The 13434-nt window shown below is 43.0% G+C and overlaps 1 protein-coding gene across 1 annotated transcript; it reads right to left on the reverse strand.

The window, feature by feature from the left end:
• Positions 1–39: 39 nt before the first annotated feature.
• LOC137189251 (BTB/POZ domain-containing protein KCTD16-like) lies at positions 40–12737 on the reverse strand. Its single transcript, XM_067599007.1, has 2 exons — positions 11149–12737; positions 40–3110 (listed from the first exon to the last, which is right to left on the reverse strand). The coding sequence occupies exons 1-2, from the start codon at positions 11969–11971 to the stop codon at positions 2659–2661; spliced, it is 1275 nt and encodes a 424-aa protein (XP_067455108.1). The 5' UTR covers positions 11972–12737; the 3' UTR covers positions 40–2658.
• Positions 12738–13434: the final 697 nt, after the last annotated feature.

Raw genomic sequence — 13434 nt, forward strand, 5'->3', positions numbered from 1 at the left:
TGCTGAGCTTAGTACATACTTGGACATGCAACAAAGGGGTTATATTTATGCTTTATTGTTTGTAATTTCCAACAGTTTCCACTCTTGACATTACAGGCTTTTAGAATAAACCATTGCATTAGCAAATGTAACGCTACCTCTAACGTTACCCTACACTCTAGCACCAGCTTCCACACAATGAGGAAACACAGCCTGGTTGCCAGAATAAAACGTTGGCAGTTTACATTTCTGCAAACCACAGAAACGATGAATATCTACGTTTCACCACGTGAAATACGTAGCATATTAACATTTCAACAATACATATCATATCAAAATGTCAACAAAACGTATCATCTCAACATTTCTACAATACATATCATATCAAAATGTCAACAAAACGTATTATGTCAATTTTTCAACAAAACATATCATATCAACATTTCATCAAAACGTATCATATCAACATTTCCAAAATACGTATCATCTCAACATTTCTCAAGTGACGTGGTTCACATGCAATCTATATGAGCTGATCTTTCCTACTAAGAGGAGGAGGGGCTGGTGGATGGTTAGTAACTTTCTTGGCAGCAAGTTGGAAGTCAGCAGAGAGTACAGTTCGAGACCACTTCAAAACCAATGCCCACTTCCCGTTTCAACCAACAAAAGCGGGTGTTTTTAGCGAGATGTCAGGACATTTGCAGCCATTTTTCTGGCGAGAAAACTGGGTGTTTTTAGTGAGACATCGGCTGTTTTTTTTTTTTATTTTATTTTATTTTATCCCAAACCATGATCTTTCCCTAACCCTAACCAAGTGGTCTTTGTGCCTAAACCTAACCAGACCTTAACCACAGCGTTGTCACACGACAAAACATCATTATTCAATGAGTAGAGATGTTAATATGCTACGTTTGTAGAAGTGTTGAGATGATACGTATTTCACGTGTTGAAATATATATATTCAACATTTCTGTGGTTTGCAGAAACATTCAATGCCAACGTTTTCTTCTGGCGATTGGGTTGGGAAACACTATGCACAGTGAATGTGTGAATGTGAACAGCAGCTTTTTTTAAAATGTAATATGCATCCCCACAAAATGCTAGCTAGCTTAGTTAGCTAATGAAATGCTCCTTGGCCTTGGAATTAACACTGCAGCTTACATTTTAGCAGATAAAGTCTCTGTTTAACCCATTTCTCACACCTCCGCTTTAGTATTTTTGGTTTTAGAAAAGAAAGATACCAACCTCCAAACTCTTTGGATGCTGAGTACTGCTTGCTATTTACTACCGCTGTATGAGCACCATTTCAACATGCATGTTGTGAAATCCAAAGCTTGACAGACCTGCCCTATTGTTTACAGTTGCTAAGCTATGATTGGGCAATCACTGATTCAAGGTGGGATTTTGCCAACAGTCAAATGTGAGAATAACCAGGTTGAAAAACACCTGCATTTTCCTTTAAATCTAAATGTATTGAAGGTCACAATAAGGTCCACTATGAATAAATACAATTCTCACCCATTTATTAGCTTTTTTGCACACTTACAATCAATGATTAGACAAATATCCATTGGTATTATATACTGTACCTACACAACATCGTCTATCCAACACATAATGACATTAGACAAAAAAGTTTTACAATGGCAAACAGATCTAGGCAGTGCTTTCCTCACTGAAGTCAGTCTCAGTCATAACACAGCATTTTACCCATCACACAAAACAGTGAAATGAAAGTTTGTTTGATATTGCATAATTATGCTAAGGGTGAAATGACATGCAGTGCCATTATCAAAGCCTACTATAAGTATATGTGTTATCAGTGGAGTATAGTGATATTCCATTGCTAACTCACAGCATCATCTGGGTACATCCATTTAATTAAAAACAGCTATTGTGGGCAATTGCACATACAGAATGTGACAGGTTGATGAATTGAAATGATGTTGCCCCTGAGGTTGCTTTGTTGCTTCAACTAGTGATATAGTAGCCTTTAGCACATCTGGCTCACAGCTCTCTGAAGTGAGAACAGGTTAGTGATGTAAGCCCAGGAGTAACCTGATTTACACATGTGCATATCATACACAACACTGTGCATACTTTACAAACCAATGACTGCCTTGTACTATGTGTGCTCCGCTAGTCATGCTGGCGGGGAGGTGGCCATAGTTTTTTTTTCTTGTACATTATGTGTCATAGAGGGTGCAGTCTATTGTCTACGCAGTTTAAAGGACCACTGTGTAAGATTTAGTGGAATCTAGCAATGAGATTGCAGATTGCAACCAAATGAATACAGCTTCCCTTCCAAGCATGTAGGAAAACCTACAATGGCCACAAAACGCAAAAGACCCTCTCTAGAGCCATTGTTTGGTTTGTCCATTCTGGGCTACTGTAGAAACATGGCGGTGCAACATAGCAGCCTCCGTGGAAGAGGGCACACTCCCTATATAGATATAAAGGGCTCATTCCAAGCTAACGCAAAGACAACAACTCTTATTTTCAGCTGATTATACACTACTTAAAACATACTTATGAGTATTATATTCCATTTCTGCCCAGTCTGTTCCGCTAGATGCCACTAAATTCTACACACTGCACCTTTAATACTTTTCATGGATGGTGACATGATACTGCCATCTCTCTTTTTTCTTCTGTTCTCTTCTCTCCACTCACTCATTTTTAGAGACGGTACTTTCTCAAGAGCTCTGATTGCCACATGTACTTCCTCTCCGGAAAGCGATCAGGAATCCTAATGCGACGGAAGTCCTGGATACATTTCTCCAGTTCTTGCTCAGGGGTCAGCTTCTCCTTGTTTGCTTTCCTCTTTGCAGCCTCTCGTTCCCGGACCCCGAAGGTTCTCACACGGAGCATGTCAGTTTTGCGGCGCATCTCTGCCTGCTGCATTATGTGAGATGGTCCTTTATGCATGGGACGGTCCAGAGTCTGGACGTTGGGGCGCCGGCTCACGGGGCCACAGATCACAGTTCCTTGAGGGGAGCTGGCCTCTGACTGGGTCTCAGAGCAGGAAGTGGAGAGCTCGTTGAAGGAAGTGCCACTCTCCCCCTCACGCTCACTTTTGTGGCTCTTGCAACAGCAGTCGCAGTGGGAGGACGACCACCGAGAGGGCCCACCTGGAAAACACACACACACAGAGACACACACACATACACACACTTGTTTTCAGTTGTTTTGACCACATGCAGTAAATTTTCTGTTGCAGCAAAACCTTCTTTCATGCAGAACGGCACTGTAAACTAATATCCCAGCTATCTGTGTGGTGACAGATTCCAGCAGTAATCAAAAGGAACCGTTGCACTGATCAAGCAAATGCTGACAAATGCCTACAAAGCAATTTCAATGTCATACAGATATCTTTAAATGAATATCAGATGAATGTGTGTGGTGATGTGTGTGGGGGGTATTTAGGGGGCTGCAGATGTAAGAACATGTAAGTTATTGCTTTTGACATTTAATTGCTGAATCTCAAAGAGCTGGTGGGCTGTACGTATTGCTTCCTCTGATAAGGAGAACCCCAAAGCTCAGTAGAGTCAGTACAGCTCCCTAAAAGACCTTTTTTTATTTCCCAAGGCAAAGCTTGTCTCTGAGCCAAAGCAATCTGCTTTGCCTTCGCAGTTTCTTATTAGAACTGTAACTCGGCTGCTTTGTATTAAGCAGGTGCTGTATTATTTTCTGTTTTCAAGTCGCTCAGTCAAATAAGTCGAGGAACGCGTTTTCTACCTTTGGGAATGCAACAAGGTAGAAAAAGCAGGTAAACACAAAGCATAATTTATCTTGGGTGGTAACAGAACAGGGTTAGTGAAGAAGGGAATGAACAGACGCCCTGCAGGTGTCCTGACCTGTCATGAAGACTGGATGAGCAGTGAACCCAATACTAGCAGAAGATTTTAGTAGTCTTCTTTCCTCCTATACCTACTTCTTGTCTCATCTCACATCCTCCTACACTGCTAATTATGAACTAGAAATACTGTACTGTACTGCCTGCTGGCTTGTGAAGTGTTCAGGTAAAGACAGTAAACACTGTAGCTGTCATCTCCAGAAATAACCATGAACTATGGTCTCATTTAGATGTACAGGTAGAAATGTACAGTTTTGAAAAGTGCTTTGCTCCCTGTAATATAAACAGCAGCTTATGAGATAAACTCATGCACACATACTCTAAAAACCTCTTAATGGCTTTTTCCAATGTGATGATACAGACTCAATAGCAATAATATCTCAGAGGGAGCAATGATTTGTCCATTACCTCCTTCCAGTGCATGCACCAATTTACACTGAGCAGAGTTCGAGGGGGATTTTAACCTTTCTGTGTACACTGTAATAATGACCTTATCTCTGGTGCAATGATTGCATTGAGCTGATAGTGCGAGAGTCACTAACAGCTTTTTAATGGCTAATCCATGAGTAAAGAGGCCAATCAGCGCACCAATTTCCCCCCGCAGAAAATTAATCTTTCTGAATCCAGCAGACAAGCAGCACCAGGCAAATGGATGCATTTGCCTGGTGCAAATGCACGAGTGATGAGGATGAAGAGGAAGGAGGCTGAGCATTGTTTCTAAATGGATGGATGCTGTAGTCCAGAGGGGAACCCGTTTAGGAAACTAGCCAACACCCAATAATAGCATCATAAAATTTTCAGGCCATGCAGGGGAATGAATTATATTAAAGCCACTGACAGGTTGGGAAGCACCTGAGCTGTCGTTCTGTTTTATCCAACAATTTGTCTAAGTGGAGCCTGGACATGGAAATGACTGTTGCCAAATGACGCAAAAGCAAATATGTGTGTGTAAAAATTCAGCCACAAACTGCATGTTTTGGGCGAAGTGGTGTGATGTCGAGCTTTGATGTCCCCCTTCAGAGCCAAGACAGGAAATGACTAAGAGTCTTGTCAGGAAGCACAGTCATACTCGGGTACGTTTAAACAAGTGGGTGTGTATAATACACTTTGGTATCTTTTCAGGGAAGCTATTGATTGCGATGTGTTTTTCTCAGATCCATAGCCTGTCTAAGAGATCATATTCCAACCACATTAAAAGACTGGAGGCTGGTCTTCAGACCAAACTCAGGCTGTGTCTGCACTTCTCATAAATAACACAGAGAGAGGGAGTCGACTTCTGCAGCACAGAGGCCGACGTGTCACACAGGGTATCCTCAAACTCCTCTCCATTTCGAATGAAAGCAGGAATGTTTGTCCTCATGCCTGAGAAAGGTTGGAGTTTTATGGAAATTCAGCTGCCTGGATGTTAGATTCAAATGACACGTTTTATCCATTTAAAGGTTTGAAATGGCAGGAAAGTAGGACATGATGTGGACTGAAGGCAGAGTGCTCTGACAAACTTAGATGTAAATGTCAGTGAATTTCTCGCCAGACATTAGTGTGTTTGTTTGTTTTTTTTAAATCTTTTTTTATTTTTTTCATCATTTTTTCTAAACTGACTCATCAGGGTGTCTGATGCTTACTGCTTTAACGGCTGAGCAGCTCTGAGCTTCAGTCGTGTAATCTGAGAGAGGCTCAGCGCTATCATATGCTCCAAGTTGAGAGGCAAAAATAAATAAAGAGGAACAAGAAAGATTCATCACTCAGCAGTTTCATGACCAGGGGGTTATTTATTTCATGTTCAAACTTGAATGACCCAAAGCTGTCTGCTTCTCAAATTTGAATCTCAGCGGTGATGTGAACTGTGCCCTCGCTCTAAATAAATGAAAACAAGTGTTGAACACAAAGCAGCATTTTAGATCCAAGCTGCCTGAGTCACACAAAAACTCACTCAACTTCTGAATTTCTGAAATAAACATGAGTTCATGAGTTTCATTATTGTCTCTTATTTGCTGAAACACAGCTGTATCCTATGAGGCTGAGTGGTGTGAATCATCTTCAAATGCTTCAGTTGCTGCATGGTTCTAGTATATTTTCTGGCCAGAATTTTAGTAGTGAAACAAACAAAACAGAGAGGAATCTAGCACCCCGGTTTTTAGTTTGGTGCAAAGCTGTATGTATTAGCAGTAATTTTGTCTGACAGGTTAAATATGCATATTCATCCAGCCAGTCAGCGAGTTAAGCTTACATGAGCAGAGACGCTCTGATCTTAGACACACTCTTATATTCTCCAGCTCCCATATCCACACACATATTTTTTACTCTGCTACTGCCTCAGGAAGAGTGTAGTTTATACATGCTTGTTAGCTCACAAATTAGGCCATCGTGTCCTTGCAGCAGAAAAAAAGCTTGTCTTGCAAAGGCAGTGACCGTCCTTACTGGGAGAGGGAAATCCATTTGACCAAGATGGTCCTTTTTGCTTCAAAAGTATCACTTCAGCAGTTTGTGTCCAGCCTGACTGATGGCTACAGCCTCTCTCTTGCCAGGTATATTAATGTCTGTAATATCTACTTTCATTTGAATTTGTCAATATGAATTACCTCCACTCAAGCGGCCCACTCTGCTGAAACAAACCTCATCAGCTCCACTGATGAGCAAGAGCTGGTGAGAAATATGTTGGGGCAACCCATGGAGTTCTTACATGCTTTACACGACCTAATCCATGGACACCGAGCGTCTTTTGCTCTTCCACAGACACATCACTATTCTGGCCCAAATTATCTGCTTTCTATGCAGATAATGACAGCTTCACTGGCGGATAGTTGATAACAAGTGAGTGCTCTCCCCTCCCGGAGTCAGAGGGTGGCGGCCGCTGAGTGTCTCCCTGACAGGGAGATGAACAAGCAACACAGACAGATTGAGATGTCTATATCAGCCTCTCTCTAGGCCTGTCCCCTGACCCAGCGCCACACTCCCTCCCGCCTGCACCAGAGCCGATAAAGCAAGATGAGGCAGGAAGAAAGCGAGAAGATATCCTGAGCATTCAACTTAAAATGCAACAATTCTTTGGGGACAAACTTAAACCAGCTCAATCATATAGTGGACCCTCAATATGCTTTCATTTTTACACTGCTGCCATGCTCCCATAGAGAGAGAGGCGCCAAAACAATCACTACCTTACTGAGCTGCCCTCCTGCATACCAACACAGGGGATCCCCTGTCTTCAGAAAATTCACAGCCCTGCCCACAAAAGAGTTCCACCATCCACGAAGCCATTAAAAGCGTCTCCAGAGGGCTCATTAAGGTGTTAGATGTCAGGCAGTGAGGCTGTTGTACCTGTTCTCCAGCAGCTACGGAGAACCAGGGGCAAAAATGATGGCATTCAAATTATGGCTGAAAAAGACCATTAAATGGGCTTTAAGTTTATTTCTTCCTTTGAAGGTAAGGTACTGGAGGTTTTACGTGTTTTAGCTTATCAACTACAAGTTATGAATATATCACTTTACTATTGACTGTTTTTGAAAACATACAATATGTTTTTATATTAACTTTCTACCCTCAGTGTATGCACTGATCTCTGATTAATTTCAATATGAGACTTAAAATGGCTTGAGATGGGTCATCCATCATCATTTAGTCTTTGTCAAGATTGCATTATCATTGCTTATTAATGTATTTACAGCAGGGACTATTTTAAAACTCTCCTTGTTGGTGTGTTCAAGGACACTCCCAACATCTGTAATAACGGCAGTCATACACTATATTGTTGGAAAATATCCAACCCAGAAAAGGATCAATAAATATGAACAGAGAGTGTAAAAAGATTGCTGTAAATGATTCTATTTCTTGCATGAAAGGGTTGTTATTTAGCACATATATATAATGATCATATTTGTTTAGTAAAAGGGCTAAAACATGAAAGAAACACCTGTATTGTCCTTCAAATAACTGATTTAAGAAAGTATATTTTCCCTTTCAGCCTGCAGATTTTCAACAAACTCAGATTTACTACCAAGGTGAGCCAGATTGTCTACTTGAACTGATGTAGTGCGCAAGGTTCTGCAACCATTGTGAGAAAAATGGCACATACCCGTGCCTCACTTCTGACCATTTTTCTGCCCAGGTGCTCTTTAAGACGTATATGAGTTATTCATGGTAGCGCCATCCATCTCTTGCAGGCATTGCCAATCCATCCAGACTCCAACCGGGCTCTCTGGGAGCTCAGGGACGGCCCAATCTCTGCCTCCATTACACCCAAGCAATTGATTACCTCCCTCCTTCTCTCCCTGCTGCCTTGTGGCCATTGTTCAGGAGCCATTATGGCCACACATCATCTCATTCACAGCCCAAATGAAGACTGCACAGTTATATTAACAGAGTACACCTGGCAAGTATAATCATTCTCCATCTACACTCTACGTGTCTCCCATTTTGACACAACACTTCTGCACAGCTCTTTCAGAGTGGGAAAGATGAAACTGTCTCTGATGTTACCGGTCCCAGTGTTCAATGATGATTTGCTCCACCAATGTGATGTAGAAGCAGTAATATCAGAGCAGGTCGTCCGAGATGATGGTTAATTCTCATGTATGAATTGACTGAAAAAAAGTTTTCCATTTTTAGAATTTGATTTATAGCTTCCAAATGGCCTTCAAAATAGGTTAGCGTTTATCTCACTAAATTGCATCTCCAGTGGATGACTGCAGATGAGGGAAATATTTTGGGATCCCGGATTGCTTTTTAATCATCCAACACTCTCCTCTTTCCCCAGAGATAATTAGCAAAAAGGAGCAAAAGGAGACTGGTCCCAAACGCCAACTGGGAGGTTAGAGTTGTTAATCACGACAGCAATAATGTTGTCACTGCCAATAGGAAAACTTAATGTCCCTATCACGCTAAATGACCTACATCTCTGCTTGACAAATAACCTGACAGGATCACCTGTCTCGTAGTGGATGCAATACAATGCAAGATGCTGCAACCCGCTCTGGATTTTTACCAAAACAGCTACTGATCTCAGTCTTGGCAATCAGTTTTGATATATTTCTCTGAGACTCAACTGTTTATTTAAAGGGTGAACAAGACATACCTGGTTAAATGTGAATTATATATCACGGCCATCATGTGCAAAAACTCTTGTTCGTGATGAATGCTTGGAAACTGTGGCCTCCTGAAGAGAGTGCCCTTTTGCTGCAAGTATCATCAGTTTTAGTCTGTGGAGAAACCAACAGCATCTATCCTAGCAGGCAGGAGAGGAGGACAATAATTGAGAGTAAAGCATGCATCTTAGCTTTATGAGTGAACGAGTCCCTTGACTGTTAATACAGATGAGTTATTGTTGGATGCTGCATGATACCACACAGTAAAATGATGGATATCCACTGTGGGCATTTTGGAAACTGGAATCCACACTGATACTGAGAGTCAGTGGAGCCAGTAGAAAGACGCTTTTAACAAGAAGTGCAATGTGGATGATGCTAGAGACTGACAGGCTGGAAGAAAGTCTCTCAATTTGTTTACCGTGCTGGATTGCTCTTTTTACACTCTGAAAAACCCAGCCCTCCCTGCTTGCTACCATTTCTCTGTGATTAGATGGGAGGGGTTGGGTAAAAGAGAGCAGTGAATTGTTATGTTGAATACAATAATAAAACACATCTGTTTTGTGCCCACCCCAAAGGTGCACTTGTCTACATGCATTCTTAGTTTAGGACTACCTGCCCTAGGCCAGCCAGTGTCCCACATTCAGAATCAGGTGACAGTATTAGTTTTGAAAGTGGATGTGGGCCGCTGTGCTGCTGTGTAGCAAGGGCTCTCACGCCTGTCTGCCTTTGATGTGTCTATCCATCATCCTGACGAGGCCTCCGTCTCCTAACGCTCGACTGTGTGCGTTTCCTCTCGCCCTCACCTTGCCTACTCTCTCCAAATGAAAACCAAGTGTGTCCCTCTTTTTTTGAGTCTTACCACCAACAAATTTTCCTCTCTCCTCTCCCTCGGACCCGATGAACTTTCCTGTCTGATACTTACTTTCATCTATTTTTTGCTCCTCGCTCCCTCTCTCTTTTTTTCTGCCTCAATTCTTTCTCCCCATGGCCTGGACTCATGCAACTTTTACTCCCTCATCCCTCCTGCTCAGCCGCTCTATCCTCCATCTGCTCGCCTTCCTTTCCCTTTTCAGCTTGCTTCCTTAAACTCCCTCTTTCTATTCCTTCCCTCTCTGCGCTCCTTCTTGCCTCCCACCCTTCATCATGCTGTTCTTATTGCAATTTCTCCTCTTTCTCTTCCCATAAAACTACCCCCCCCCCCCCCCCCCCCCCCCCCCCCCCCCACTGTCCCATGCCTTTGTCCTAGGGCAGTGTCTGTTAATGGGAACCTGCACCATATGCTGCGCTCCAGAAAGTTAAATGACTCAGGTAAAATCCTACCTGGCTGGATGTTAGTGAGGGTCAAGGCTTACCCCTCTGATACAATTAGCCTCTATTAAAAACACTATTGGTAAATCATTAGCAAACCATATGTCATGTCTTCCTCTGCCCAACCCCCTGCACCTCCAACTTTGACCCACCAACTGGGCTTTCTTCAGGACTTCCAAAGGGAACCATTCAGAATAATGAACAAAGTGCTTTTTAATTGGCCATATGGTCCAGTTCCTCCCTCTGCAGAGAGCGGAATGAACCATATTTTCAGCTAATTAAGGCATTTGCTGATGAACAAACTTATTCTTCAAGTAAACAGCAAAGCTGATCCAAGAGAAAGCGGCATCATCAATGTGAAATGTTGCTGTCCACTGGTGCTATATTATTCATAACCCATCGGCTTGCAGAAGCTGAGCAGTAACCCGTGTTTACGCGTGACGCATGTGTACTTGAAGTGTAGCAGCATTGTGACTCAACTCCCCAGAGGCCCGTGGGCAAGTTTGGCCTCTTATCTCGGACTCAGAACAGAAGTTTAAATGGAGCCACTGTAAGGGGTGCAAAGATTCAAGAAGGGTGCGCTGCAATCCGACCGTGCCTCCTGGTGGTGTGAGCTAACACACACCGGTTCCTCCAGAACAACTCCAAATCTATACCATTATGCAAACTAATTAGATGTTTTTTTCATGGGGAAAGATATGTAGACTGAACTTGCAATGTAATGAGAAAAGCAACCTTTCTGGAGGACATCATGCACTAGCCTAAACCCTAGACGGAGAGGCACTTGCTTTTTTTTTAGTTTGTATAGAGTGTTTATGTTTAACGTGGTTGTTGTTTGCATTATGGTTACTTCTGGAAGTCAAAGCCACCAATTTAACTCACATTACTTCTGAATTTATTGTGTAAGCATGAATCTTCACTCACGGTAGAAGATGTACTGTGCGTAATTGGACCAGACTTTGTCATCCGCGTAATGACCGATGGAGGACGCAGTCAGGGACGAATTGCAGGCCACAATGTGGAAGCCGCTCTCTGACAGCATGTCAAAAGCTCTTTCCAGGTGCCTGAACTTGAGGTAAAACCTGCAGGTGTATCGGTCCGGTGGCCTGTCCGAGTCCCTGTTCTCATTCAGGGCGTCTCCAAATACCTCTTTCGCCAAGCCAATCCTGCTGCTGATGAAGATCCTCGGTAACTTTTTGGCCTTGGCATCAGTCTGGCTCTCTCTGCCTCCCGCGGCGCAAACGCCTTTGAAAGCCACCGTGATGTAGCCATACCTCCTGTCCAGGGAATAAGAGGGATAAAACCTCTGGTCGCTGCCCTGCGACGCATCATCGAAATCACTGTAGTACAAGTCATCTGGAAATAGTTTTGATTCCTCAAATGACAAAAGTTTGGCCAATTCTGGCAGCTGGAAGTATTCCGCCTCTCGTTTCAACCTTCCTCTCTCGGGGAAGTGGTCAGGGAGGACAACTTGCTTGTCTCTGAGGTAATCCAATACATACCGGAACAGAAAGCCATCTCTGTCAATAAAATACCGTCCTCTAAGGTCCCGGGACAAATCATTTGAAGACCCCTTCTTGTTAGAGAACAGCTTCCCAAGTAATGAATTTGGAAAGCTTGTCAAGGTGGCATGACGAGTGTAATACACCTGTCCACCCACGTTTAGCTCAATAACATCGGATGGAGGGTTTTGCACTGAGCCTTGCTCTTTTGCAGGTTGGGTTTTGCAGTTTTCGCTCAGTGCCATTTTTTTTCCAGATCTTGCACGGAATCTGAGTTTTGATCACGGAGCGCAAACGTCCCAGAAGTTCAGGGTGTGGGGTGTAGCTGCATGGTGTTCATGCACTCAGACCTAAAGCATAGTCTTGAATCAAGCTGCAGTGCTCGCAATCCAGTGTCTCATAACAAAGAATCCCAAGGTGTGCCTACAGTATATCCTTTAACCCCGTGCGTAAATGTGCCTGCCGGTGGTGCATCCTTTTTGAACAGAATCGATTATCATAACCAGTGAGCGCATCATGTTACAGACATCCTCTGCCAGGGGTCATTACTGTGACTTCAAAGGAATATAATCCTAACTTCACTCTTAAAGTCCCCACGATCAAAAAAAGTAAAAACATTTGTGCCCTAGTGTGCAGTGGAGAGGTTCTTGCGTCTGGCTTTTAGTTCAATCACAGTCCAAGGTAAACTGAAGAATGTGCGTGCGTCCCATCATCCCGCTAATAAGCGTCGCTCTTGACAACTGGGATGCTGAAACCTGCTCCGATAATGTTCACAGAGGAGAGGATGCGAGTAGGACTCCTGTGCGCACCCATCTCTCCAAACTGCTGAGTGCGGAAACGGTTGGACCGGCAGGAGGTTTAAGATAATGTTGCTCCAAGCTGTGCAAGAGAGAGGGGGGAAAAATCATCCCATGAAGTAATGTCTTACATCATCTTAAAGGAAAATGACATTTGCAGACGATCGACGTGAGGGTGCATCTGTGCTGTTTTTCACTGAAATTCTGATCTAGCCACGGGCGACGTGCAGTTGGCGGAGAGGATTCAGGTCTAATGCAGTTTTAACATCCAGCGTAGCGGATTTTAATCCCTCCACAGAGTCTTCAGAGAGGCTTTTGCATTTACATTTACCGCTTTTAGCTGACGCGCTTATCCCCAGAGACGGGTGAGGGGTTAGATCCCACTGTCTTGCTCCATCGGCACTGACAGAGCTGGTATACTATAGAGTCTCTCTGACTCCCTTTCTACCCAGCTGTCCATAAATATTTGGCTCAAAAATTAAATGAAATAAAGTAAAATAAAAAAGGACAGGTGCACTCCTCTGCATCCGACTGAACCTTCAGACAACAATGTCACTTCTTTCTCCCAGGACACTGTGTCTGAATTTGAAAACTGAGCCTTTCCTCATCGATTTGGCCGAGTGAATCCTCATTTCAGCACCACGGACAGATCTCAGCCTGTACTCCAAATCACAGATGCCATCCACTCTCAGATTAACTGATAATATACATTATTTCACATGTTGTGTTTAAATAAACTTCATGTATCAGGATGATGTCTAGTTTGGTAACAAAATCTCCCATAAATGTTAAAGTGCAAGAATATGAAACCTATTACTGAGTCATTTTATTCTGGATTATAGCAGGAGGACAGGGGTTTAGGATTAGTGCATTATTGCTGGGGGCCTGCTCTCAGTGAATTTGTCATACAG

The sequence above is a fragment of the Thunnus thynnus genome, chromosome 9 (genome assembly GCF_963924715.1).
Source record: "Thunnus thynnus chromosome 9, fThuThy2.1, whole genome shotgun sequence".
NCBI lineage: Eukaryota > Metazoa > Chordata > Actinopteri > Scombriformes > Scombridae > Thunnus > Thunnus thynnus.

What these genes read in the sequence shown, in the direction of transcription:
- LOC137189251 (XM_067599007.1), bottom strand. Translation starts at nt 11,971, where the DNA reads ATGGCACTGAGCGAAAACTGCAAAACCCAACCTGCAAAAGAGCAAGGC. An exon ending in CGCACAGTACATCTTCTACC is followed by an intron (nt 3,111 to 11,148) that starts GTGAGTGAAGAT and finishes TGTGTTTTCCAG; the next exon opens with GTGGGCCCTCTCGGTGGTCG.